Consider the following 25,100-nt stretch of genomic DNA (forward strand, 5'->3'; position numbering starts at 1 on the left):
CCAGTTTTTAGCCAAGATTTGACCAATGGTTTGTTGGTCACGTGACTTAACGAAACTTTGCACCCGCGCCACCTATCCCTTGCGCCGTTTTCGTTTTGCATTCGGTGCATTCGCCTATGATTCGCCGCTCATTCATACGTCAACAATAACCATTCATGTGTTTGTTTCGGAAATGATTGGCAGTTCGTCAAGACTGTTACATTGAAAAAGCTCACGTCAGTTCTACAGTTCCACTCCCAGGTAGGCTGAAGGCAATCAATGGAAGGAGGAAACGTGGGCACAGCCGGCACTGAACGTTGCTGTCCGTCGTTAATTACATACTTTTGAGAATAAAAAACCTTTCTGAGAGCTTTGTAGGCACGTAATGGGTGCGAAATTATTATATGTTTAGCCAAAGTGCGCTATGGTCCGCAAGCTTGGACTCCAACTTAACGCCTAGGTCAAACATTCCTGTAATTTTCGGTTTGAGAACTTCGTCACTTACTTGCACACCTCTGACCGTCGCGGCAGAGCTATTGCGTCTTCAAGTGGGCACACTAATGAGAGTAGTAGTTAACTACTCAGTGCAACTCTGATAAGAAAAAAAACGAAAAAAAAACGACTTTTAATTCTCGTAAGCACTTCGTAACTCTACAAATCCGCGGCTGTACGAGCCTGTCATCCGAATACGAGGATTTTCTGGGCCGAGGACCACTTTGAGACTCTTGTACGATAGTCGCACGTCGAAAGACTGTTGTAGTAGTCACGACGATTGCATTAAAAACACTACTTAAAAAAGGCCATGTTAGAATATTCGAGGAATGAGATGGAACTGTATATATACCCATGCGCGTTTTTACTTAGTTTGATTCTTGTTTGTAAGCATTTAATGTGGTCTTTTGCTAAGGTCTGTTTCTTGATAACTCACTTGCCCATTGACGTATATGGAGCAAATGTATCGTATGTTGAACTATATGCTATAGCCTCCTATATACATATAAAAGGCAATAGATGCTTAATTACCCCCCCCCCCCCCCCCCCCCCCTTCTCCATCCTCGTTACATATATTCCATCTTCTATTTATTTTACAGCACCTGTCATGTTTGCGCGGCATGAAAGACGGGGAGGAAGGGGAGGCAGAGGATCGGGCAGAGGCTCGGGCTGGAACAGAGGTAAATGTGTCCCATGCAGAAAGGTGTCGGTGTAATGCATGCACTGGTGCACAGCAGAGCTATTTCTGCAATCTGTTAATTTGGTTTCTTTTGCCTTTCACTTAGGCGGACAAGGCAGGGGTGGACGGCCTGGCTCAAGCTTTCCGGCAGGTCTACGAGGAAAGGAAATTGGCCTTTACTTTGCGCGGAGGGGCCGAGCTCGAAAAGAATGGGCTGCTGCTCACCAGGTAACTTAAGCAATGGGGCTGTACAGACTTTTAAAAATATTTCTTTCATTGAAAGCAGATTTGCGACAAAAAACGAAGGTAAAAATCTTAAAGAAGTGTGTATGCTGGAGAAAAACGGTGATAATTGCGCATGGTTTAGTTTCGACTCAAGCAAACTAGCTGCAACTGCATATGCCATCATAGTTCATCGTTGCATACTTCCTTGATGGTGTGCAATTTATGCATGCCCTTGTTACGTTTGCTCATGAATGATATGGTAAGTTCGTAATTTTGCATGTTTTGATTTACATTCTTCTGGATGACTGCAACACAGTTTAACCACACTGGACATCACAGATTTCATTCCTGGTTTCTGCCACATTCTAATGAGGACGCCAGTGTAAAAACACTTGCATACTTATATTCTGGTGTACATTGAAGAACTCGTAGTAGTAAAGATAATCTACAACTTCCTTATTACGGCATCTCTCATAATGCAGATGCTGCTGTAGGACAGCATCTAAAAGTACGACTGTTTCTCCTTTGTGCTTGTTGCCATCATGTGTGGTTTTTTTAAAGTGAAGCTTTCTTTGCCTAGTTTCCTGGATTTCGTGTGGCTGCCTGGGCGCTGTGTGCTGTTGGGTTGGTTGCTACCTCTACGGATATATGTGTGGATATGCATGCGAAGGTTATATGAAACTACCAGCGAAGTAACTTGTACAAGCCTTGTGCACTTACGAAGTGTGCAGATAATTATATTAGTTATTATAACAACATTCTGGACATATAATGTTGGCTTACAGGCATCTCTAAACTGCCCTGATCAGTTAATGGAGTGGCCATTTATATTGAACAGATTCTTGCATTTACTTGTATTTACTTTATTTTCTTTAATTTTGCTACTATATATGTGCATATAGCCGTTAGGTCCAGTTTGTGGTCTCCTCCTCGCGACGCTCACGGCGCGCACGCTCCGATTCCGCGCGCGCCGGCCGACCACCGCGGGTTCGAGCACTCCGAGCCGCCACGCGTGCAGGGCACCGCGTCCGCGCCTGCTCCGGCCCGCTCCGTGTACCGACGCGCAGCTGCGCGCGCACGCACCCCGCCGGCCCCCACAGCTTAGGGGATGGCGAGACCGCGCGCGCAGCAAGGGAGACCCTAGGCAAAGCTCTCGAGAAGTCGTAAAGAACATTTATTGAACTGGGAGTCAATACAAAAACACGTTTTAACGTTACGTCCGAATATGAATCTACTTACACAAAACATGGCCGAATGGTCGCCGGTGGCCGCTAATGGCGCACCGCGACAGAGAGAGAACAAAGAAACGAGGAACAAAGAACCCCAGCAGTAAGAGGCTGCCTATCCTTCGGTCAGCGCCTGCCATCGCGCGCCCCACAGCAGAGAAAAGGGAAATAGAAAGAAACGACAGACGAACAGACGGGGGCACGATCGGCAGACGCTGCCTCAGGACATCGAGACGACGGAAGAGTGCACGCGCGCCCGCCGAGGCCGGGACCCCGACGAGCCGAAGTAACCATCGGCCGGCGGCGGACAAAGGGGGGCGCCGCCGGCAGAGAGGAACACGTACGCACCTTCCGACGCCCCGATGTGGTCTCCCCGGGCGCCCGTCTTGCGCGCGCTTACCCGGAGTGCACGCAAGCAGGGCCCGAATCCCGCCAAAATGTCGGCCAATGGGGAAAGCCTGTTGACCTTCCCGTGGGCGGATGACAGCAGAGTGACAGTGTTTTATGACCCGCTGCCACCCCGTCCAGGCAAGGAGGAGAGGGACACGGAGCCCCCGGCAACACAACGCAATGGCTCCACACAACCACCGCGAGAGCCCGAAAAACGCCGCGAGAGCCAGAAACCCCACACCGTTCATGGCCAATCCTTCAGAATGGGCATGTTCCACTAACCTGAACATTTCATGTCAGCTCAAAGATATCAATATGTTAAAGCAATGGTTAATTATATATATAATTTTTTTATTTACTTTACTTTCTTTGATTTAGCTACTATGTATGTGTGTATCGCCATTCATGGTCAATCCTCCAGAATGGGAATGTTCCACTGATTCCTACATAAAACCTGAACATTTCATGTCGGCTCAGAGATATCCATGTGTTAAAGGAATGGTTAATTATATTTATAACAAAATTTTTTATATACTTTCTTTGATTTATGTGCCACTCGGGGTATTACTATTCTTTGCCTATCCTCCAGAATGGGTGTCCCACTGTGACAAGAGGTAGAGAATCCATAAATATTGCTCAATATGTGTTGCACTTTTCTGCGCATACACCCTCCATCACCATTCCTCCATCAACAAGCATCATACATCGCCTTAGTCCTTGTGACATCAATGTGTATTCGTCTTGCACTTTGCATCCACCTGAAGTAGAGTTTGTGTCTTGGCATAGGTTTTGAATGATGTGGTGCATAAGCAAAATTTGCAAGACAATTGTGACCTTCATGGTGGATAAACAAAGGACATTTCATGCAACTCCTCATTGCATGGGATGAAAGCAAACAAAATTGTGCGCAGTGTTACTAGTTCTAAAGAATTTAGCTAATCCTTTTACTAAAGCTTCACTAAACATCGATTCCAACACATGCGTTGAATCTGCATAACTTTTTTTTTTTTTTTTTTTTACAATGATGCTGTTGATCTGTAATTGGGCATGTAGTGCAGGACATTATACAGAGATATTCTTAGATATTAGAAAAAAGAAAGATGTCATCTCATGCTGAAATTTAAAGAATTCACTTTGGTTGTGCGCATAAATTTGTGAAATTTGCTTTGTATTATTTGCCTGTCATAGTAGCTCAGTAGCTATTGTATTCTGCTGCTAAGCAGAATTGCCATGCATTTGATATGTGGTCACAGTAGCTACATTCCAATGGGGGCGGAACGCAAAAACACTTGCGTGCTTAGATTTAGGTGCATATAAAAGAACCCCAGGAGGTCAAAATTAAATACAAAGCCCTTCCTACAGGATCCCTCATCACCCACTGTATAGTTTTGACGTGTTAACTCTTTCATTATCAGGCCTATAGAAATTGATAAATTTGAGTTACAGTTTTTCTGCATGTTGGTAAACATTAATGTTAGAATTTTTTCTGCTAGCAACACCATCCATCATCTGTAATGTAGACTGAACCTTAACTATCTGTCAGCACTGACTATTTTCGGCAGATTGGAGAGTCTGGAAATATAAAACTTCGAATGGAGGTATCGCCAAAGCTCGCTTTCAGTGCTCATAACACTTCCTCAATAAGACGATGCAAAACTTTATCTTTGGTGAACTTGGCAACCTTATTTAAATGACAGCAGTAGTGTACACACAGAAGCTTCTGTTGGGCTGTCTAGTTTGTAGTCTAGGCTGTTTTAACAATGTCTCAAACAATGGTAGATGCTCATAAGTGCGTGCACTTTTGATAACCTTATTTGATTAATACCAAGTGCAATTTTATTTTACCCCCCACATGCATTACTTTTATCCAGTAGCACTTTGACAGCGTACATGCAAATTATTACAAGCAATCATTCCAGTCGTGTAGAGTTTTCATACACACATGAGCACACAGCCGATTTCAAACCACCCTTCGACCGAAGCTTGGCTAGCAGTCTAATCTCTTATATCTTTAACACCACCTGTGCAAGTGCCCTTGTTAGTTAGGGCACAATAGTGTGCAACACTGCACATTATTCTACAGTACTATGCAGAAACTGTACAAGGCATGTGGAGGCTTCAATGCCAGTTGAAAGCACGCTAGACCAGCTTGCTTGCACCGAGAAGATGATAGAACACAATAATCAAGTATGAGGAGGCTTCTGCATGCTTCCCTGACCTGACAACCGTCGCTTCGTGAGCCTAAAGAATTCCGAAAAAATATGGAACATGGTGCCTGCTGCAATGAGTAAAAACAAGTGCTCCCTGCACAGTAGGAACTTGCGCAATTTTGCATTTGCAAAGCTGCTGTTTTCCCGCTTAGTAAGGGCATCACTATAGCTAGTATTGATGCCAATAAATGTGCATAATAAGTTTTCTTTTGCATGGTCTGACTTACAAAATATGGGAACTAGGAGCCAGGTGCATATTTTGTATGTATCAGGTTTTTTTTTACTCTCGGTACTTAAACTGAGTATAGCAAATTATTACTTTCTTTCATGTTCCATGAGAGGCTTCTTTGAAGTTGCAAGCACCAATTGTATGAGAAAAAAACCTGACTGGGCTATGATTACTGCTTTACATCTGTTTAAAATGCCAGTGGTCAGGCTATAATATTATGTACCATGGTAAAAGTTGCAACTACTATGTCTTGAAATAAAATGTTCGAACATAAAAGCAATGAAAACTATGCCATTTCTAGTGGTAAGGAAAGAGTTAAACCTTACAATTTTTTATTCTTTATTTTTCATTAGCCACAACAGACTGTCTCAGTGTATTGTACACATAACTTAGGACTCTCTCCATCGTTTTTAGGCTGTGTTGCAAAGATTTGTGGGCCACATTTTCTGTTTGCATATTGGGTTCATTACAATGCAGGATTACAATACTATAATGCTACCTTAGGTATTTTGGCAGGATTAGACCTCTTGACACCTGAAGAGTGAGAATATAACTGAATTGCTTGCATTTTTCAGAATCCATTTATACATCAACTTCAATTTTAGAAATGCATTTGTCATTACCTATTCTTTCATTTCAATATGATGTTGCAAACTAAGAAAAGGAAATTTTTGCTATTGGGAATTTCATAAATTAAGAGATTTGAACTAGACTTGGAAAAGGCTAGTTTTGTTAGCATAAGATTGCATGAGCAAAATTTAAATTTTGTCAAGTTGGCAGAAAATAGCAATTTATAGGGCTGTTCATTGCGAGGGGCAACACTTCACTATTGTTCAAGCGATTACAGTGACATTTTTTCTGCTAAAAGAAAAGTGGGGTGAGAGTGATTAATGGGGTACTTTAGGCAGACATCTATTATGAAGAGAGAAGTATTAAGTTGCATTTAATTTGAAGCACTACACGTGTACTGTTCTCCCTAACAGTGGATGACCCTCTACGTTTAGCAACCTTGTGCAAATTTCTAGATTTGAGCTTAAGTTGTATTAAAAAAAATTATAATTTTCACTTATTGAACTTTTGAACTTGCACATAAATTCAGCTTAAACATTTGCTCTTGCTAGCGCAGCCTTCATTAATGAGCCAGACGGTTATGCTGCTTTCTCATGAAGGTCATTGTACTACTCTTTTTTAAAATCCGAAGTGTTTGATGATTAACTCTACAACCAACTTTTCACCAAAGTCTCTGTAACAAAGCTTTCATCCCGGCTGGTTCGTAAGAGAGTAGGAATTGTTTATTTGTGTTCACATGGCAAATGGTAGAAACTACAAGCCAAGGGAACTAGATATAATACACTCGCATGTGTCTTGTTTAGCTCTCTATCTTGACCCTCTTGTTTCATTGTCTGCACTGTTTAGTCAATGTTGCTTGGGAAGAGTTGGATCAGTGAGGAATACTCAAAAGTGATGTGCTAATTAGAAGTGATAATTGGAAGCTATGGACTAGTATAGGAAGTGCAGGAGAACAAGGGAAGGGGACACCTCGGTATGGTGCTAATGTTTTTACGAGAAACATTTTCTTCATCAAATGCTGCAGCATTTGATGAAGAGTTTCTTGGCAGAGTTTAAATGGGCTTCTCTTCCCCCGTGAAAGGGGACACTCACTTGTGCCAGACTGGCTTACGACTTCTGGCCAGGTGCCCCAACAGTGCGTACTTTGAGTCACCATGAAAGGTTGATCACTTTCCTGTGACTTTTTCAAGAAATATATATGTAATGTGCAGTGTTCACGGAATGAAACATGACACGGAAACTTTAAGTAGTATATTCCATACGTGCAATTACTCGAGCGTGCCATGTCAGTTAACTATGAGTCTGATGACTGAAAATGATGCGGCTAAAATTACACTGATGTCACATGAATACAGACAATGGAAATGAAAGTGTGTGCATTAGTGAGCCCTAAATTGACATGTTTCATTTCTTGAGCACTGTACTTGGCCACAAGTTTGTCATTAGAACTACAAAATATTACATTCTTGAATGTATTACAATCAGATAACAAAAATGTAGTTTGTTTGTTTTTGATCCGCCTAATATTTGCACTCCCATTAAATTACGCAGTGTTTTTGATTTTGGGTATGTGATGCAACATATGTCTAGTTCTTTTGCTACTGTAAGTCTTTGTATTTCTGAGGTTTCATCTATCGCACACTTCTGACAATGAGTGTGCATGTTTCACTTGAAAAATACAGCCAGAAAGAACATGCACCCTTAATGTGCAGGTATTTTGTAACATTCCAGAAAGTTGCTGTATCAATTGATCCAGAAAGCCAGCAAGATCTGCAGCAGATCATCCACAGCATTAGCCTGGAAGAGGGCCCAAGCCACGAGCGACTCGACTCAATCAATGCCGTTGCAGTGGAGTACCTTTCAAGTGCACCGACACGCCTTGGCACAAGGGGCGTTGGTGGAGAACTGAAGCTCGAGCGCAATGCTGCGCTTGATGAAAAGCTTTACCAAAGCCTGGAAGCCAAGGCACAGTCACGGGAATATCAAAGCATGCTTGATTTCAGAAAGAAACTGCCTGCCTACACTATGCGAGAGGTACGAATTCTGCATGTACGATAATTTTTTGTTGTTGTGTTATTGTGTTTAAAAGGCATGGAAATGCACCTTTGGTCAGTCGTTGGGGTTTCTTTCTATCCTGGGCACTAAAGCCACGTGCAAGTAGAATAATGCAAAGAAACCAGCCGTACTTGCTGCTGTTTTATCATTGATAACAGATTAATTTGTGTGTCTTACCTGGCGTGCATCATTGCTGTTCATTACTGTACGTGTGGCTTGCTAGTGGAAATTTTCTTGCAAAAGTGTGAAAGTGACCTTCTCTCAGCAGTCTCAGCAGCAGTCATTGGACACAGTCATGGACAGTCACGGTACACAAAGTAACACTGAAGTGTTACTTTGTGTCCTAGTAAAAAGTTTGAGCCTTTCATTCACTGTCTGCTAGTGTTTTCACTTCTGCACTGTTACTACCTCAGATAATAGTTCGAGCCTCAGTCAACCCTGAAAGCCTTGCCTTTCTTTTATTGTTTGTGACCAGCTGACGTTCAAAAAGAGAAAAAATAAATGGTGCACACAATTCAGCATCTCTGTGTTCGACAGTTATAGTAAAGTGTGTTGTGAGCATTAAAGCACCAATTTAGTATTATGTGCCTCACATACTTATGCGACTGCTCTTTTTTTCTTCCCCTCTTTTGTCTATTAGCAAATAATTGAAGTCATTGAGAGCAATCGGGTTGTGGTCATCAGTGGTGAAACTGGATCTGGGAAAACCACTCAAGTAAGTTAATTTTAGAGTGAGCCTTCTGCTTGCCTTCCACTTTGTGGGTGCTGGCTGTTGTCTTGCACGATGGGTCACGGAGAGTGAACTATCTGCAGTGGTCATATGGTAGTGGTAGCTGGCTTGTGGGTTCAGTTAAAGGTAGTACTACTTTTAAAACAAAGCTTTCCTTGTCTATTCTCCCACTTTCGGGCTGCTGTCTTGCACAATGTTGCTCACGAAGCTTTCTTTGCCTATTCTTCCACTTTATTTCTGCTGCATTGTACAAATGTTACTCGGTGTGTAACGAGAGTGGAGGAAGCTTGAAAGAAGTATCAGGGATGGTTGCAATGTCGATCGTTTTACAGCGAATTGTGGTTTAGAGTGTGAAAGCATTGCTGGCTTGAAAATGTGGAGTGAAGCAGCACCCAGCGGTGCACATTTCACATGCAGCGGAGCTGTGTTGATACGGTGTGAATAATGGCTTGAAATGTGAGTGCACAATTACTCGTTAATGGGAAGTTGGGCGTCAACGACATGCAGTGGTGAGACAACAGCAGAACCGGACTGTCTTGATTATGGATGCAAACAAGTACGTTGAGAAACACTGCATGCAGGATGAGCTTGTTTTGGCATGTAGTACAGTAAAACATCATTAATTTGGGTCTCATGGGACCGAGAAAAATGTCTGAATTATCCGAATGCCGAATTAACGAATGAACAGGAAAAACAATATTAAAATCAAGTTGGAGAAGCATACCTTTATTTACTGAGGTATTTTGTAATAGTCATCTGCTTTATCGCGCAGATTCCGGCTGACATCACAATTTTTCTTAACTCTTCCAAGTGGCCAACAGCCCGCAAACTGTCGGAAGTGCTCACGCAAACGTCCTCCAATAGCAAAAGCACCTCCATGACTTCTTGTGAGGTGTGATGAGGTCATGGCTGCACCTTTTCGCATGACTCTTCGTCTGCATCATGGTCTTCCCGGGCGCCTGTGACATCATTAATAATTTCTTCATCGGTTAGGAGACCAGTCGTGGCGACACAATCATCAATCACGATGTAGTCCTGTAGGGTCACATCTATGGGAAGGACAGCATCGAAGGTCGGGTGGTCATCACCAGTGGACTCGGCTGACACCTCGTCAGCTGCTGCCTCATGCTTGGGCCTCACAAAACTGCTGTGCCAAAAACAGTTGGCGATGACTTGCGGAGGTGTATTTTTCCACACGTGGGCAATCATGTGCGCTGCACCAAGTAAGTCCTCTTCATACGGCTTTCCAGCTTCTGAGCGTCAGATCATTCATTGTTGCAGGTTCCTTTGTTACTTCGACTTCACATATTGAATGATACCCTGGTCCATCGGCTGAAGGGCACATGTAGTGTTGGGCAGCAAAAAAAAAACTACCATGACGCTCTTCAGTTAGACTGTACAGTTATGTGCACTGCAGTTGTCAACAACCGTAATTATCTTGCGGTCCTTAGATGCAACTGCTGCAGCCAGCCTTGAAAAATGTTCGAGGTCATCCAAGCCTTCTTGTTCACTCTGTACTCGACAGGAAGGGTTTTTATGTTTTTAAAACAATGTGGCTTATGCGTCTTCCCAATGACAACAAGTGGCAAGCACTCCGTGCCAGTCATATTGGCGGCAAGAAGCACAGTTATCCTTTGCTTGCGCTTCTTGTCACCATTGCACGGGTCCCTTTTGAAAGTCACCGTCTTGTCGGACAGAGCTCTGAAAAATAAAGCAGTTTCGTCTGCATTGAACACGTCACTGGGTGGTCACCCAGCGGTCACTGGGTGGGGTCCACTGGGTGGTCACGCTTTCGTCAACACTGGCCTTTTCGCCGCACACACTTCTGAAGACGAGTTCGTGTTTCTCCCAAAACCTCACGAACCACCCTTCTGAAGCTGTGAACGATTCAGTGTTCATCATTGCAGTGTACTTCCCACCTTGTGCCATGATGAGAGGTCTGCTCAAAGGCAGATGTGCGTTGCGACAGTCAGTAACCCACTGGAGCAAAGCTTCCTCGAGCTGGGGATGAGGTGCGGTTCGCAACCGCTTTCTTGATGCATGAAGCTTCTCACTTTCGAAAGCTTAAAGAATCTGTTGTTCATTTTTCATGTACGTTCCCAACGTGCTCCGCTTCACGTTGTACTTGGTCATAACGTGCTGTCGCGATTCGCCGTTCTTCAAAGCCTGCAAAATTTCCACCTTAGTCGCAAAGTTCTTGGCTTCGTACTTCTGCCGCTTTGCTGGTGTTGCCATCACTGTAGCGCATGATGGTGGTGGCATGCAAAACACGGTCACAACGAAAAAAGAAAACTCCGCAAGAAGAGGTGATACCGACTCGACAACACAAGGGAAAATGGCGTTGAAGGCGCAGTGGAGTGAAGAAAGAAGACACCGACGTTCGGTGACGCTGCCATCGTGGATGGATGGATGGATAGATGGCGGCTATACCCTTTGTAACGGGCGGCGGCTGGCGCCACCTAGCCTTTTGCTCTCCCTCCTATTTTATTATTGTTCTTTTTTTTTCTTTCTTTATATCCTCTTTTCCTTAACCTAGTTTTCACTCCCCTCCTCCTCCCAAAATAACTATCTAAAACAGTAGAGGAAACATTATCTCCCCGATTTATGGTGTTATCTATCCCTTGACTTCCTCCACCAATCCTCTAGCCTCCCCTTCGTTACTGCCACTCTTTTCTCGTCTATTTGCCCTCGTTCCCCGGGAAAACCTAATGCCCCTTCCATATCTGCCACTGTTCCCTCTGCCAGGGTCGGGCGAAGGTCTGTGCATCTCAGCACTATATGCTCAGTGGTCTCCATTTCGGCTCCGCAAGCTGTGCACCGAAGGTCCACGTCCTCAAATTTAGCCCTGTATGTTTTCGTTCTCAAAACCCCCGTCCTAGCTTCGAATAATAGTGAGCTGCCCAGCGAGTTATCAAATATGAGCTCTCTCTTAATCTCCTGTTTTTGTGACCTATACATTGATAGCGCTGGCTTTCCAAGCATTTTTTCTTCCCACATTTTTCTTTCCGTCTCCTTCACCTCCTTTCCCACACTAGAACCACGTTGGACCCCCTCCCTCGGCTGTAGGTATCTATTCTTCAGCTTCCTCGTTCTGAGTGTCCACTTTGTGTTCAAACTTTTCATGTACAGATATTTGTACACTTTTCCTGCCCACTTTTTTTCCTCCAGTGCTGGGAGTCTCTGTTCAAATTTTAGTTTACTTATTGCCTCTCTACCTTCGAATGACGTCCATCCCATGTCCCCCTGCACTCCCTCATTAGGGGTGTTCCCGTGTGCTCCTAAGGCCAACCTGCCTACACTTCTCTGTCTCGTTTCCATGCATGCCTGAACTTCCGATTTCATGCACAGTACTGAATTTCCGAATGTGAGGCCAGGTACCATAACCCCTTTCCATACGCCCCTAACCACCTCGTACCTATTATAGTTCCAAAGTGCCTTGTGTTTCATTACAGCTGAGTTCCTATTCGCTTTTTCAATCATAATTTTTTCCTGTTCTTCCAAGTACTTTTTGCCCTCGTTTAGCCATATGCCCAAATACTTGTATTTTTCAACATGATCAATCTTAGTGCTTTGTATTTCCAATGGTTCCCCCCTTTCTTCATTGTATACTATTATCCCAGACTTCTCTCTACTGAATTGCAGTCCCAATTTTTCTCCCTCCTCTCCACATATGCTCATTAGTTCCTGTAGCCCTACTCGGGTGTCAGCAAGCAGTACAATATCATCTGCATACATCAGTCCGGCTAGCACTTGAGCTACCTTCTGCCCTTCCAGCATATAGCTTATGTCAGTTCCTATTGTGCTCTGTTCTAGTCTCTTTTCCATTTGGCTCATGTAAATCATAAAAAGTAGAGGCGACAATGGACAGCCCTGCCTGAGACCTCTTCTTATTTTAGCTGGCTTTGTAGTTTCCCCCTCCCATGTTATCTCTACCTCATTATCTGTATAAACTTGTTGTACTGTTGTATGAACTTGTTGTATAATCTGTATAAACTTGTTGTATAAACTTGTTGTTGTCCCCACTAATTGATGACAATGGCGATGCTCTCAGGTTTTGGTTTCACTCCAGTGGTGCCAGTGCTGCTTTACCGCACTTTCGTGTAGTGGCAGCCGTCAGCATTTGTCTGAATTAAGTGGTGCGGGGTCGAATTCTGACAAATTAATGAAGGTTTGGTCTCATAGACTAACACTCACTTGGCCAGGGCCAATAGAGCCGTCCGAATTATCAAAATTTCCTAATTAACGGGTGTCGAATTAACAAGCTTTTACTGTATGTACAATAGACTGAGATGTCTGTCGGACATGTCTGTGCTTTTGGAGCACCACAAGTTCATGTTGAGCGAAGCACTTTCCATTGAAAATGGAAAGTGCTTGAATATTGGAAAGTGTTGAATATTTGAATTGTTGCTACACAATAACTGTGCTCCTCACTAGCACTCAGAGAAAGCTTCGCTTAAGCTGGTTCTTGAAGCATGTTTGATCTGCTTATATTTATTTGTTGACTTGTAGCATTGGTAGCTAAATGTGAGCAATGTGTGGAATTTATTTTTAAGATTTGTTGCTGTTGTGTTAATGACTTGCAGTGGCTAAAAGTATATTAGAAAAGCATGCTGGATTCTTCAGCGTTTATTTCTCTCTGCTTTCCTTGGTTTTTCACCGTACAGTACTGCACTTGTCTTGAACTCAGTCTTGCTTTCCTCTGCCAAGGTTCCACAGTTCATACTGGACTCGTACATTCAAAAAGGCATGGGGTCCCTCTGCAAAGTCATCTGCACTCAACCGCGCCGAATCAGTGCAATATCTGTGAGTAGTGTTCGCAACTGTTACATCCATATTTTTGTTTAAGCTAGTGCTCGCACTTTCTTGTACATATTCTGGCTAGTCATGAGTGGCTAAATTGCCGAAGCTTTATTTTGTGACCTGCAATCTTGTAGCTGCATCCTGGAAGGATGCAGCTGATGCAGTGTTGCAAACCAGCATCTCTCACCAGATTAGCCAATCAGCCTTAACTACCACTGAAGCACAGTGAGATTGCGATGGTTCGCTTGCTGAATTTCTATTTGACAAGCTTGGTTCCCACTGAAGCACGAGCTGGCCACCACAACGGAAAAGCATAGACAAACACACATATTTGTAAACCAGGTGCTTAGGCCACCGCAGGTTTTTTCTGTTTGTTTCATATATTCTTTTTGTTCCAGGGAAACAGCTGTTAAGACAACCTTTGCTGAAAATGCAACATATATTCTGTCAATGCCTAGGATTCGAAGCCCATCTGGGGTTTATTTTAAGTTCAGTACAATGATGACCTTAAGGATATTTGGGATGTTTTCTGGGGACATTGCTTTATTTGTGCATTAACCTGATAAACAGGCGAACAGGGTCCCCATCATTCCATCGATACATTGTGTTTGACGTTATTCAGGCAAAAGTTAAATTAGTCGATCAAGAACATTGCTGCTGGTTAAGAGTAGTCACCAGACAAGTAATGTTACGGACGCTGGCCATAGTTGAAACAAGTAAGTTGAAAATGAGAGATATTTTAACTTTTGCACAGAAGCCTTATTCACAGTGTGCAGTTGTAGTGCAACCTTGTTTACCTTATTATTTTATAAACACCCAATGGATGCAGTTGCCAAGCATTGCCAATAATGCTACAGTGGAAGAGCTGTAATATCAACTTGTTTTCAATATTTATTTGCGACTATGGCTAGCGGCTCTGACAATATACAGGGTGTTTCAGTGAACACTATCAAAATTTTTTAAAAATTGCCTGCGACAGATAACACAATTCTAGTCCATGAGCTGGTCTACTTGAAGAGGTGGGCATTACTTGCACAAAAAATAGAAATGAATAATAAACTAATTAACAAAATGCACTAATTACGTTAATAACTAGGCACCTTATGGCACATATTGCAATTTACAAATTCTAGCGGGTGAGACTGCAAGGCGTGTCTACCCGAAAAGTATTGTGCGGATGACACCATTTACGAGATATGCACTGTCAAACTAGCGCTAAAGATGCATTGTTGTTCCACTTGCTTTCTTAATGAAATGTTATTTTATACCTTGAAGCACAAAAGTAACCGGAACGCCAATGCATTCCTCCGCAATCTTCGGGAATTCAAACCTCGAAACTACTGTAATCCTGAAAATTCATTCTGTTGTGAAATCCCTGGCTAGAATTTTTAAATTGTAATATGTGCCATAATGTAATTAGCTTAGAACACAATTAGTGATTTTTTGTTAATTAGTCAGTTATGCATTTCAATTTCTTGTGTGAGTAATGTCTGCCTCTTCCAGTAGACCAGCTCATGGACTAGAATTGTGCTATCTGCCACTGGTAATTGAAAAGACATCCTTGAAAGTGTTGGCTAAAACATCTGGTATTTGTGTTAGTTGCTGTATAGTATCTTGAGGCTTTGCAACTTCTGAAGGTGTAGATTTCTGCATCTTCAGTGGCAGTGACAAGAAAAGCAATTGATTGTAGGCTTACTTTAATGCATGCGTGGGGCTTGTATGGGTTTGCTATGCAACAATGTGTCAAATTTACAGGGGCATTAAAAAAAGAGCTGAAACATTTTCTTCTCGCATTTTTGATGAAAATATGGTGGCTAGTGAGACACAATTACAATACTTGTGTTTTCTCGGCTGTGTTGCAAATGCTTTGAATCTTATATTCCAGGTGGCAGAGCGGGTGGCAGCTGAGCGGGCGGAGCAGTGCGGGGACTCGGCTGGCTATCACATACGACTGGAATGGTAACTGCACCGATCATATTTTATGCAACTTTGGCACTGAAGGCAGTTAGTGTGCTATTTATGACACAACTGCAAGTGATCACTCGCCTACTGTCATTTTATTCCCTGTCACAGAGGTTCAACGCAGTAAGTCTCGGGCCACTCATAGTTGCATTATCTTCCCAGCTTTTCGGCAACGTCTGCAGTGCACTGAATTCATTCATTCATTAAAACCTTTACATTCTGATTAATTCTCTGTCCCAGATGTGAATGCTCTTTATTCTAAACTAAACAAAACCTTAAGTGAGGCAATAATGATGCTGTTCACAGCAATTCATAAAACATATGACAGAACACATTAAGAAGAAAGACTTTGGCATTCAAAAGTAAAAATGCGCAAAAACAATTACAATTACCTACAGCAAATCAGGTTGGCTCGTAATAAAGTAGCGGTGCTCATTCGAATAAGAAGAATAGAATACTACACAAACTTAATAACTAAAAATTCAGGTTAGTCATGAATAACATGGCGTATGTACACTCTGTTCTTAAACCCCCTCTGAGCTCTTCTACCATACCAGACTTGAAGCTATTGGAGTATCATCAAACACCCTAGTTTTGACGTTTAATACCTATTTTTGATCAGTAGGTTCTTGGATAATTACTATGGCTGTCAACAAGCAATGCATTACATACCATCCTCGCCATCCTCATGCATTTAAATTTACCGATATAACATCTAGGGAAATTGTAACTCTAGTTAGCACTATGCCAGTTAAATTTTCAGTTGGTTGTGATAACATACCTTCTTTGGCACTCAAGGAGTGCATCAATATTCTTTGTGTACCTTTAGAAAAACTATTTAACTTATCATTTTACACATCTATGTATCAAGACCTTCGTAATTTATCAAATATAATCCCTATTCTCAAGGCTGGTGATAAAAACATCCCATAAAACTACCATCCTATCTCTATCATAAGTACTGTAAGTATTGTATTTGAAAAACTAATAGTCAAACGAATTATGTCTTTCCTAGAACACCAAAGTATTCTTACACCCTGTCTCAGCATAGGTTTAGAAAGGGTAGGTCAACTGACACAGCCGTCTTGTCCTTATCTGAACTTATTAACTACCACTTAAATGACAATAGAACAGTTGTAGGCATATTTCTTGACATAAAAGAGCCTTTGATACTGTCAACCACTGCATATTACATGGAATAAACAAACTAGAATGCTATGGTTTTCATAGAATGTACCTATAATTCTTAAAACATTATCTAGAAAACCGTAAACAAACAGCGCAAATAGCTGATACCCTGTCCGAGTTTCTTGAAACAACTATAGGTGTACCCCGAGCCTCAGTTCTTGGACCAACATTTTTCTCGCTATACGTTAACGGCCTTCCTTGTATCGTAAAAAAGTTATAAATATTTATGTATGCTGGTGATACAGCTCTCATATGTGCCTAAGAATTTCCGGACCATACCTTTATTTGTGCGAATTCAGAGCTTGATGATATCTACAAATAATTCTCTTCAAACACACTAACATTAAATATACAGAAAGCTAAGTATATTGAGTTTCTTTCACCACGCAAAATTCTGGATGAACACTCATGTACGCTTACAATAAATAATTCAGCGCTAGAATGAGTGAATTCTGTAAAATACCTAGGCATATTACTTGACAAATCTTTTAACTGGAAACCTTGTATCAACAAAGTCTGCAAGCAACTTAGTAAAGCTTGCTTTCTCGTACAATTTCCGAGACATATTTGACATACCGTAATGCAGTGATTTGGGCTTGTTGGTAAGACATTGTGAGGCTTATAGCACGTGAAAAGACAAGGACGAAAGGAAGACGTGACACATACAGGCTCTAGCTTGCAACAATCTTTATTTCGAGCAGGGGACCCATACATATACACAACTTTTTCGCATGCATCATCATACATGCGCTGTTTGCGAAAATTCCTTACACACCATTGCGCAGGTAAGCTAACTCTTTGCGGGAAAGGGCAATTGATGGTTTTGACACACAGTTATCCCCAATCCTATCAATCATTTCTGCTTCGATAATTTCGCAAGTTAATCTTCCTCTGGCTTTTCCCACAATGGAGCAGTCTCTGTATGCTGGAGCACACGTCGAGTGGTCACCATCATCCACCTCGGCAACAGCGGACTTGCAATGCCTGCAGTGAGCGGGGTGGGTTCTTAGACGCTCACTGCAGGCATTGCAAGTCTGCTGTTGTCTGGGTGGATGATGGTGATCACTCGACGTGTGCTCCAGCATACAGAGACTGCTCCATTGTGGGAAGAGCCAGAGGAAGATTAACTTGCGAAATTAACGAAGCAGAAATGATTGATAGGCTTGGGGATAACTGTGTGTCAAAACCATCAATTGCTCTTTCCCGCAAAGAGTTAGCTTACCTGCGCAACGGTGTGTAAGGAATTTTTGCAAACAGCGCATGTATGATGATGCACGCGAAAAAGTTGTGTATATGTATGGGTCCCCTGCTCGAAATAAAGATTGTTGCAAGCTAGAGCCTGTGTGTGTCACATCTTCCTTTCGTCCTTGTCTTTTCATGCGCTGTAAGCCTCACTTTGACATACCGACCTTACGAATAATTTGTTTCAGCTTATTTCATAGCCACTTAAATTACTGTTGAGTTACCTGGGGTCACACATACCGCTCATGTTTAGAACCAGTTATGATACTTCAGAAAAGACCAATACGCTTTATGACAAATTCAGACTATACCATGCACATACGCTACCACTCTTCTGAAGCTTAAGTATCATGCTGTTCATCATTATAATTGATTATAAAACGGCTCTAATGGTCCATTCTAGTATTAGTACCAACTATCCAGTCTGCTCATCACATTTGTTATGTTCTTGCTACGGAAGCCATAACAAAGTAAAATGTAACTACCTCACTCGGCAAACAAAAAAGATTATGGTAAAAGAAAACTTACAGCTAACGGAGTCACCGTACAGAACCTTCCGCTGGAACTAAAAAAGTCCATGAATTTCTTCTCAGCATTGAAAAGACATTTCCTATGTAATATATAGCCACTCAATATATTAATTGCTAAAAAACATTTTTCAAGATGAGTAACCATATTGAATTGACTACCATCTATAACTGTGTTGTACCTTATGCTCTGTACATACATGACTGTGTTGCTTGTACAGTTTTAACAATATGCATGCTAATGTGAAACTCGCATGTATAAATGCAGGAAACGTTTGAAATAGTATTGCAGTGTAATAATTCTGTTATAATTTGTTTTCAAATGTTATAATGTTAGTAAAGATATATTTGTTTGCATCATTATTATTTTCTCATGTGACATGCTCTTTTTCATAATTTTACTTAAATGATTCCCAACTAGCCTCGGGCTAGGGATTCAGATGCATTATTGCAATTCCATTTTTTGTAAATTGTATTAATGTCAATACAGTTCAATTCAACTATGGTGTGCCTTATAATCAAATTGTGGTTTTGGCAAGTAAAACCCCATAATATAATTTTAGTTCATATTGGATGAAAAAAGACAAGAGTGATGCCTGTAAAGATTCATTGCAGCTCCTATCCAAAAGCAAACCATTTAGAAATGTATTGTGCGTGGAATTGCAAGAATGATGCCTCTGTGTATTGTTAACATTCCTGAAGTCTGGCTGAACACTGCTGCCTTTCAAAGCACGGACAAGATTGTTAGTTCCACAAATTGTTGCTAGAATTGGGAGCTTAACAGTGTTTACTGGAGGTTTTCCAACAGCTTATGTATTTTTTTCTCTTTTCTTTTATTCAGTAGAGCACCTAGAGACCGTGGCTCTATCCTCTTCTGCACCACGGGAATTCTCTTGCAGCAACTTCAGGGTGACCCGTGAGTGTATTGCCAAATATTGCAGGCCATACTCGTTCGTGGCATAGCCTGTTCATGGCATTGCAATGTTTACTGTGTGACACTCCTTCCTAGGTACATTATGGGAGCCTCTCACATAATACTCGACGAAGTTCATGAACGCGACTTGCAGACTGACTTTCTCAGCATCATCCTAAAAGACCTGCTGGCTGTGAGGCCTGACCTGCGCGTGATACTTATGAGCGCCACAATCAATGCGGAACTCTTCTCTGACTACTTTGGTGAGTACGATTGCACAGCTGTATTCTTTACTTTGTAGTTGCACTGTAAAAAAATTGCAAAGGCAGCAGCCATTTGGCTGCAAAAGACATTGGGGAATGCCTTTTCGTGATATTGATGCAGTGCAAAGCAACGAAGTGGGGGAAGCTACAGTAGAACCTCGTTCATGTGTTTTGGAAAAAAAAAAAAAACTGAAGAAAAAACTTACTGACTCGGAAAATGTATGATCCAAAGTAACTAAAAAAAACTTGACAGACTCAACTATTCTTGACATCTACGTAATGCAAAACGTCGCGTGGATCACTGCGGCACAGGATGCCAACGTGCTTCGAGATGGTGGTGCCCCGGCAGCCTGAGACACGTTTTGTTGTTTTCCTATTGCGTGGTGTTTTGAGAGGGCGGCAGGAAACCGAAGTGAAATCGAGCAGGTGGGTGACGCTGGATGCCACCGTAGCGAAACATGATGCCCACATCGTTCCTCCTGTAGCAGGGAATGGCAGTGTGTTTGGATTATTGACTACTAAATGCGTGCAGTGCGCTACCAATGGTATTATGCACCACACATTGTAAAACATATAGGTGAAGATGCTTATCGCAATAGGTTTGGTGGCGATAGCTGTGAACCTGGCATGCGATGACCTGGGCAGAGATTTGCTGGTACCAGAATAAGAAACTTTGTGTGCCGTCATTTTCATGCGAAATGGGCGGCTATATACTGTTCTCGATCGCTTGCGTGTCACACCTTTCTTTTTGTTCACATGGGATCTAGCGGCCAGAAAATGTATATGATCACAGTCTGCAGCAGAGAGCGGCAGAGCTATTCAGTTATCACCTATTGAAAGCGTGCACTATGCTTCCGACGACACCACGCACTGTGAAACAAATAGGCAAAGATGCTTATTGCAATAGAATTGGCAGTGATAGCTGGAGTGCTGCGTGCGATGACCCCGGAGATTTGCTGGTCCTGAAATGAGAAACTGAGTATGCGCCAGCGTTTTCATTTGAGAAGGGCAGGTGAGTATTGCGATGTAGCTGCTGTGTTGGGCAGCTATATACCGTTCCCGATTGCAGGCGCCTGATGCATTTTCTTGTTTACATGGGATCTAGCGGCTGGAAAACATATATGATCGCAGTTTAGCAACATACTGAACGTTGGTGTCGAAAAATCGCGTTTTCTGTGAACATATGAACCGGTCAAGAAGGCCAGTTGATGCTGCTAGTTCTACTGCCAATTTGTACTTTATTGTTTTTGTTTTGTTTTTGTTCTTGTTTTTTTCTCACCCATCATCTTCTAACATTTATACTAAGTTTTGTGTACCACTGTATAATAATGACCACAGTGCTTATTGATGCCTTTGCCCCCCTCCCCTTGTGCAATACCCTGAAAGTTTTTTTTTAAGGGGGCAATAAATGATGATGATGATGATGAATGAGCGGACCTCTATTGGATAATTTTTTAGGTTCTCAATTACAAATGTTGGCGTTGGAAAAACGTACATAACGGGAACGTATCAATGATGTACTGTAATTGTATGCTTAATGGAAAGATGTACACACGAAGGTGCTTCGCACTTCATTTCTTTGCGCTGCATTCACGTTGTGAACCTGGACCAGCTTCCCCATATTGCTATCCTAATTAGAATGCCTTTTGCCAAAAATGCACGCGAGTGACATTAGAAGCAAACTACTGCCATCAGCTGCTCTCACTTCTACATGATGGTTCTGTTGTTGACATGTCTTCTTTTTATAACTGGGAAATCTGCGACTGTGTTTACTCTATGTGCTTCATTGAAGCGCACTCTTTTTGAGTGAAGTACTGGCATCATATTACATATTATCTGGCTGCCTGAGAATAGTCATAAAGCAATGTATATTACGTATGTACAGTTGGAAGCAAAAGTTCACTGAAAACGGGTTCCGCAAAAAAGTGAATTTCTGCACTCTTAGAGCATGGCACTTCTAATAGACTACAGTGCTACACACTGTAACATTGATGATGAGGCAGTGTGCCTAGGCTTTACGGAAATTTAGCTTTTTTTGCTATCCTGTGCCTTGTTAGTGTTTTGGGGGGACAGTATGTGAAAGAATGTTGTGTTTTGTAGAGAACGCGTTTTGCTTCAGGATAAGCATTAGCAGAATTTTCTTGTTGCTTCTGATTTTACGTGTCATGTGGTGCCATTTCTGCACCTTCAGGAAGTCTAGTGACTTACCAAGTACAAGTTGACCTCAATGCACTAGCAGAATACGACAAGTGACCCGCCATTGAGTCATCACATGCATGAATCGAGGCCTCAAAAAGTGCTGCTGCAGTGCACGTGTTAATTTGCATTGTTACCCATTTTTCTCTTGCAATGTTCTTTTGTCATTAGGTGTACTCACCCAACGTATTTTTTCAATTTTATACCCCCAGGTAACTGCCCACGGTTAGAAATACCAGGCATTGCTTTTCCTGTGGAAGTGGCCTACCTCGAAGATGTTCTTGAACAAATTGGGTATGGCTGCGTCATAGTTGCACTCTTGGTCACTGACAGCCCATTTCACACACACGTGGCTTGATGTCGGCAACCACTGCTTTTAGCAAGCCATTGAAGTAGTTTAATCAAAGAAGCAGTGATTAATCACTATGAATTGCTAAGTTACCATTTTGGCGCAGTACAAATGATATGTGGAACTTGGGGTATAAAAGTATATGTCAACTTGTCAGCACATGATTTTTTTGTTCCTGTAGTAGACTCCTAACAAGAAATGGATTGGCTAGTAATTGGAAATTTTTCATTGTATATTAAATGGCCCAAACCCAACATTGTTTCTTTGCACTATGTTCTAAACACACATGGCAAGTTCCCCACCACGTGGTGACCCCTCAGCACCAACTTGGAAAATGTGACTCTCCTTGGAGAAAACCAGAAATCATTGATTGACTGACAGGGTGCAGCATTTCAAAGGAACATCCTTGGTATGGGAAGTACTGTAGTGGGGTGCTTTGTATTAAGTTTCTTATCTCTGTGAAGGTAAGAAAGACAATGATTGAGACTGGATGTACTCCAAATTGGGTTAGTGTTGTCAAACACCTTGTTCTCGTGGCAAAGTTCTTGATGAGGGCCCTGAAATGTCCAGCTAGACCAAGGAAAACTCATACACCTTCAGCAAATTGGAAAAAAACTACAGTACCACCGAAAAAGAGGCATTGGCCATCATCATGGCATTGTGGTACTTTGGCCCTTACCTCGAAGGTCAGCACATTATCTTGCTTACGGACAACCAAGCTTTAACATATTTGCTGAACATTACTAAACAGAAGGGAAAGATTGCTCATTGGGTCAATGAAATCCAGCAGTTCGCCTTCGACGTTGTTCACCGTCCTGGAAAGAAGCTGCCTGACGCGGACGCTTTATCAAGATTGCACATTCCAGAGAATGAAATAACTGAAAGTCAGCATGTTGCAAGTATTTGGGAAGGCACAGAAGAGATTGTATTGAAGGATGGAAAGTTCGAGGTACCAAAAGCAAATCGGCAGAAGATTTTGAAGCTTTATCACGACAGCCCCGACTTGGGAGGGCATGACAGCCTTTGGAAGACATATCTGAAAGTGCTGCAGCGGTTCACATGGAAAAATATGAAAAATGATGTACACGATTATGTAAGGGCTTGCCATGATTGCCAAGTGAGAAAAGCAAAATATAGGCCTAAAGGAAAAGAAATGACTGTGTCTGTGTACTCCAATGTGCCATTTGAAGTTGTGCACCTAGACTTTGCGGAGCTTAAAAAGAAAGGGGACGGAGTGCATAAGACGCAAGCTTTTCTGGTTGCTATTCACCAATGTACACGAATGGCAGCTGCGAAACCAGGAAACGAACAGTCCAACACTCTCATTTTGTTTATTCAATGAGAAATATTTAAAAATTGGGGGCGAGCTCCACTACTGGACAAGCGGGCGCTGCCATCGGCGTGACATGGTATGAGGGGCCACGTGGACACAATGGCCACGTCGGCTGCTTCGGAAGCACCGAAGCACGCTGAAAACGAAAGCTTACAGTCCCGCCTGCGCTGCGGTTCAGATTAAGTGGGGAGGTTTTTCTGCTTCAAGTGTCTACTTGACAGCACTTGAAAGCACTGTAATAGGTAGTGACTGCCTCTGAAGGTGTCCAACATGGTAGGCTACTGCCCGGTGCGCAGTGCTGCCTATACGCAACGGAGCTTGGTGTCGGCCTTCACACGTACCCACGAGACAAGGAGCTGCGTGAAGCTTGTATTGCGAAACTTAGAACCGGCAAGGAGCCATCAGCTACAACTCTGGTGCGCAGAAAGCATTTCCGCGAGGAAGATTTCTGTTACGGCATCGGGGCATCAATGTTCGGTGAGTAGCAGAAAGCGCTCACTGAGAGGTTTGCCGCGCACTCTGCCCGGCTAATTTCATGAAGTTGTTGATGCTAGATAGTGGCAAATTCGCTGGAATGGAAGGTGAATGGTAAGAAGCACATTAAAAGAATAGAAAGGCATAGCATACGCTCATGTTTGTGTTAGCACCAAACAATGAATGTATACTGGATTAAGAAAAAAAACAAGCAACGGAAAATTGCTTGCTGAGAAGACTGATAAACATACAGTGCGATGCAACTTGAGAATTAATGAAACATCCAATGATCTAGAAGGAACGAAAAAAAAAAGAGTTAATTGTAGGGACAGCACATCGCAAATCACCATAGGTGTCCAAGTGCCTGGTTATAACGAAATTATTTTTCAACAGATATGATAGTGGTATCTACGCAACATTGGTTGTTTGTGTACTGCCAAATGCTCATATGCTGTGGTCTAAAGCTCACGGCAAAGTGTGAAAACGCACCTGCAGCGAAAGCGAAACATTGTTCGCGGACATGCATGCAGAGGTGCAGTCCGTTGCTGCGAAACCGTGCGATCGCACCATTGAGGCTTCATTCTGTTATGCTCTATTTCATTATACAGATAGCCCACTATAAGGCCAAATTTTACATAGTTTGCTTTCAGTGATTACTTCCCTTTCATGCGCGAAACTGGTTCAGGGGACTCCATAGCGGTGACCGAATGCAATGACTATTCACTGTACGTATTGGGTAAAGAAATTGCTTCTGTACACCATTCAGTGCTTTCTGTTTGCTCAAGAATAATATTTTTGACAGTAAATAACTCCTATCGTTTCGAAACTACTTACAGAAATTTCCAGGAGGGCTCCTGCTTCGTGTTTTTATTGAGCGCCAGCAGTAAAACATATGAGAAGTGCGTCGAGTTATCCCACATACTACACAAGCAAGCCACTTTCAACAGATGGCGACTCTGTAAATCCTCACAGCCAATACTAAAGTCATTGTCACCGACAATGGTCCAGTATTCAGAAGCAAAAGGTGAAGAGCTTGGGCACAGGAAAAAGGGATCACCCTGCGATTCA

At 42.4% G+C, this 25,100-nt stretch overlaps 1 protein-coding gene across 1 annotated transcript in view; it reads left to right on the forward strand.

Moving 5' to 3' along the window:
* The first annotated feature begins 67 nt into the window (after window positions 1-67).
* The window catches only part of LOC126546191 (ATP-dependent DNA/RNA helicase DHX36-like), an 87,049-nt gene continuing 62,016 nt past the window's right edge, over window positions 68-25,100 (forward strand). Inside the window, exons 1-10 of the mRNA XM_050194340.3 lie at window positions 68-240; window positions 1,071-1,151; window positions 1,257-1,378; window positions 7,732-8,034; window positions 8,696-8,770; window positions 13,493-13,588; window positions 15,471-15,544; window positions 19,346-19,420; window positions 19,514-19,680; window positions 22,089-22,170. Of these exons, the coding sequence (XP_050050297.2) occupies window positions 1,079-1,151; window positions 1,257-1,378; window positions 7,732-8,034; window positions 8,696-8,770; window positions 13,493-13,588; window positions 15,471-15,544; window positions 19,346-19,420; window positions 19,514-19,680; window positions 22,089-22,170 (1,067 nt within the window). The 5' untranslated portion in view covers window positions 68-240; window positions 1,071-1,078. The remainder of the gene's footprint in view (window positions 241-1,070; window positions 1,152-1,256; window positions 1,379-7,731; window positions 8,035-8,695; window positions 8,771-13,492; window positions 13,589-15,470; window positions 15,545-19,345; window positions 19,421-19,513; window positions 19,681-22,088; window positions 22,171-25,100) is intronic.

The sequence above is a fragment of the Dermacentor andersoni genome, chromosome 3, assembly GCF_023375885.2.
Source record: "Dermacentor andersoni chromosome 3, qqDerAnde1_hic_scaffold, whole genome shotgun sequence".
Lineage (NCBI taxonomy): Eukaryota > Metazoa > Arthropoda > Arachnida > Ixodida > Ixodidae > Dermacentor > Dermacentor andersoni.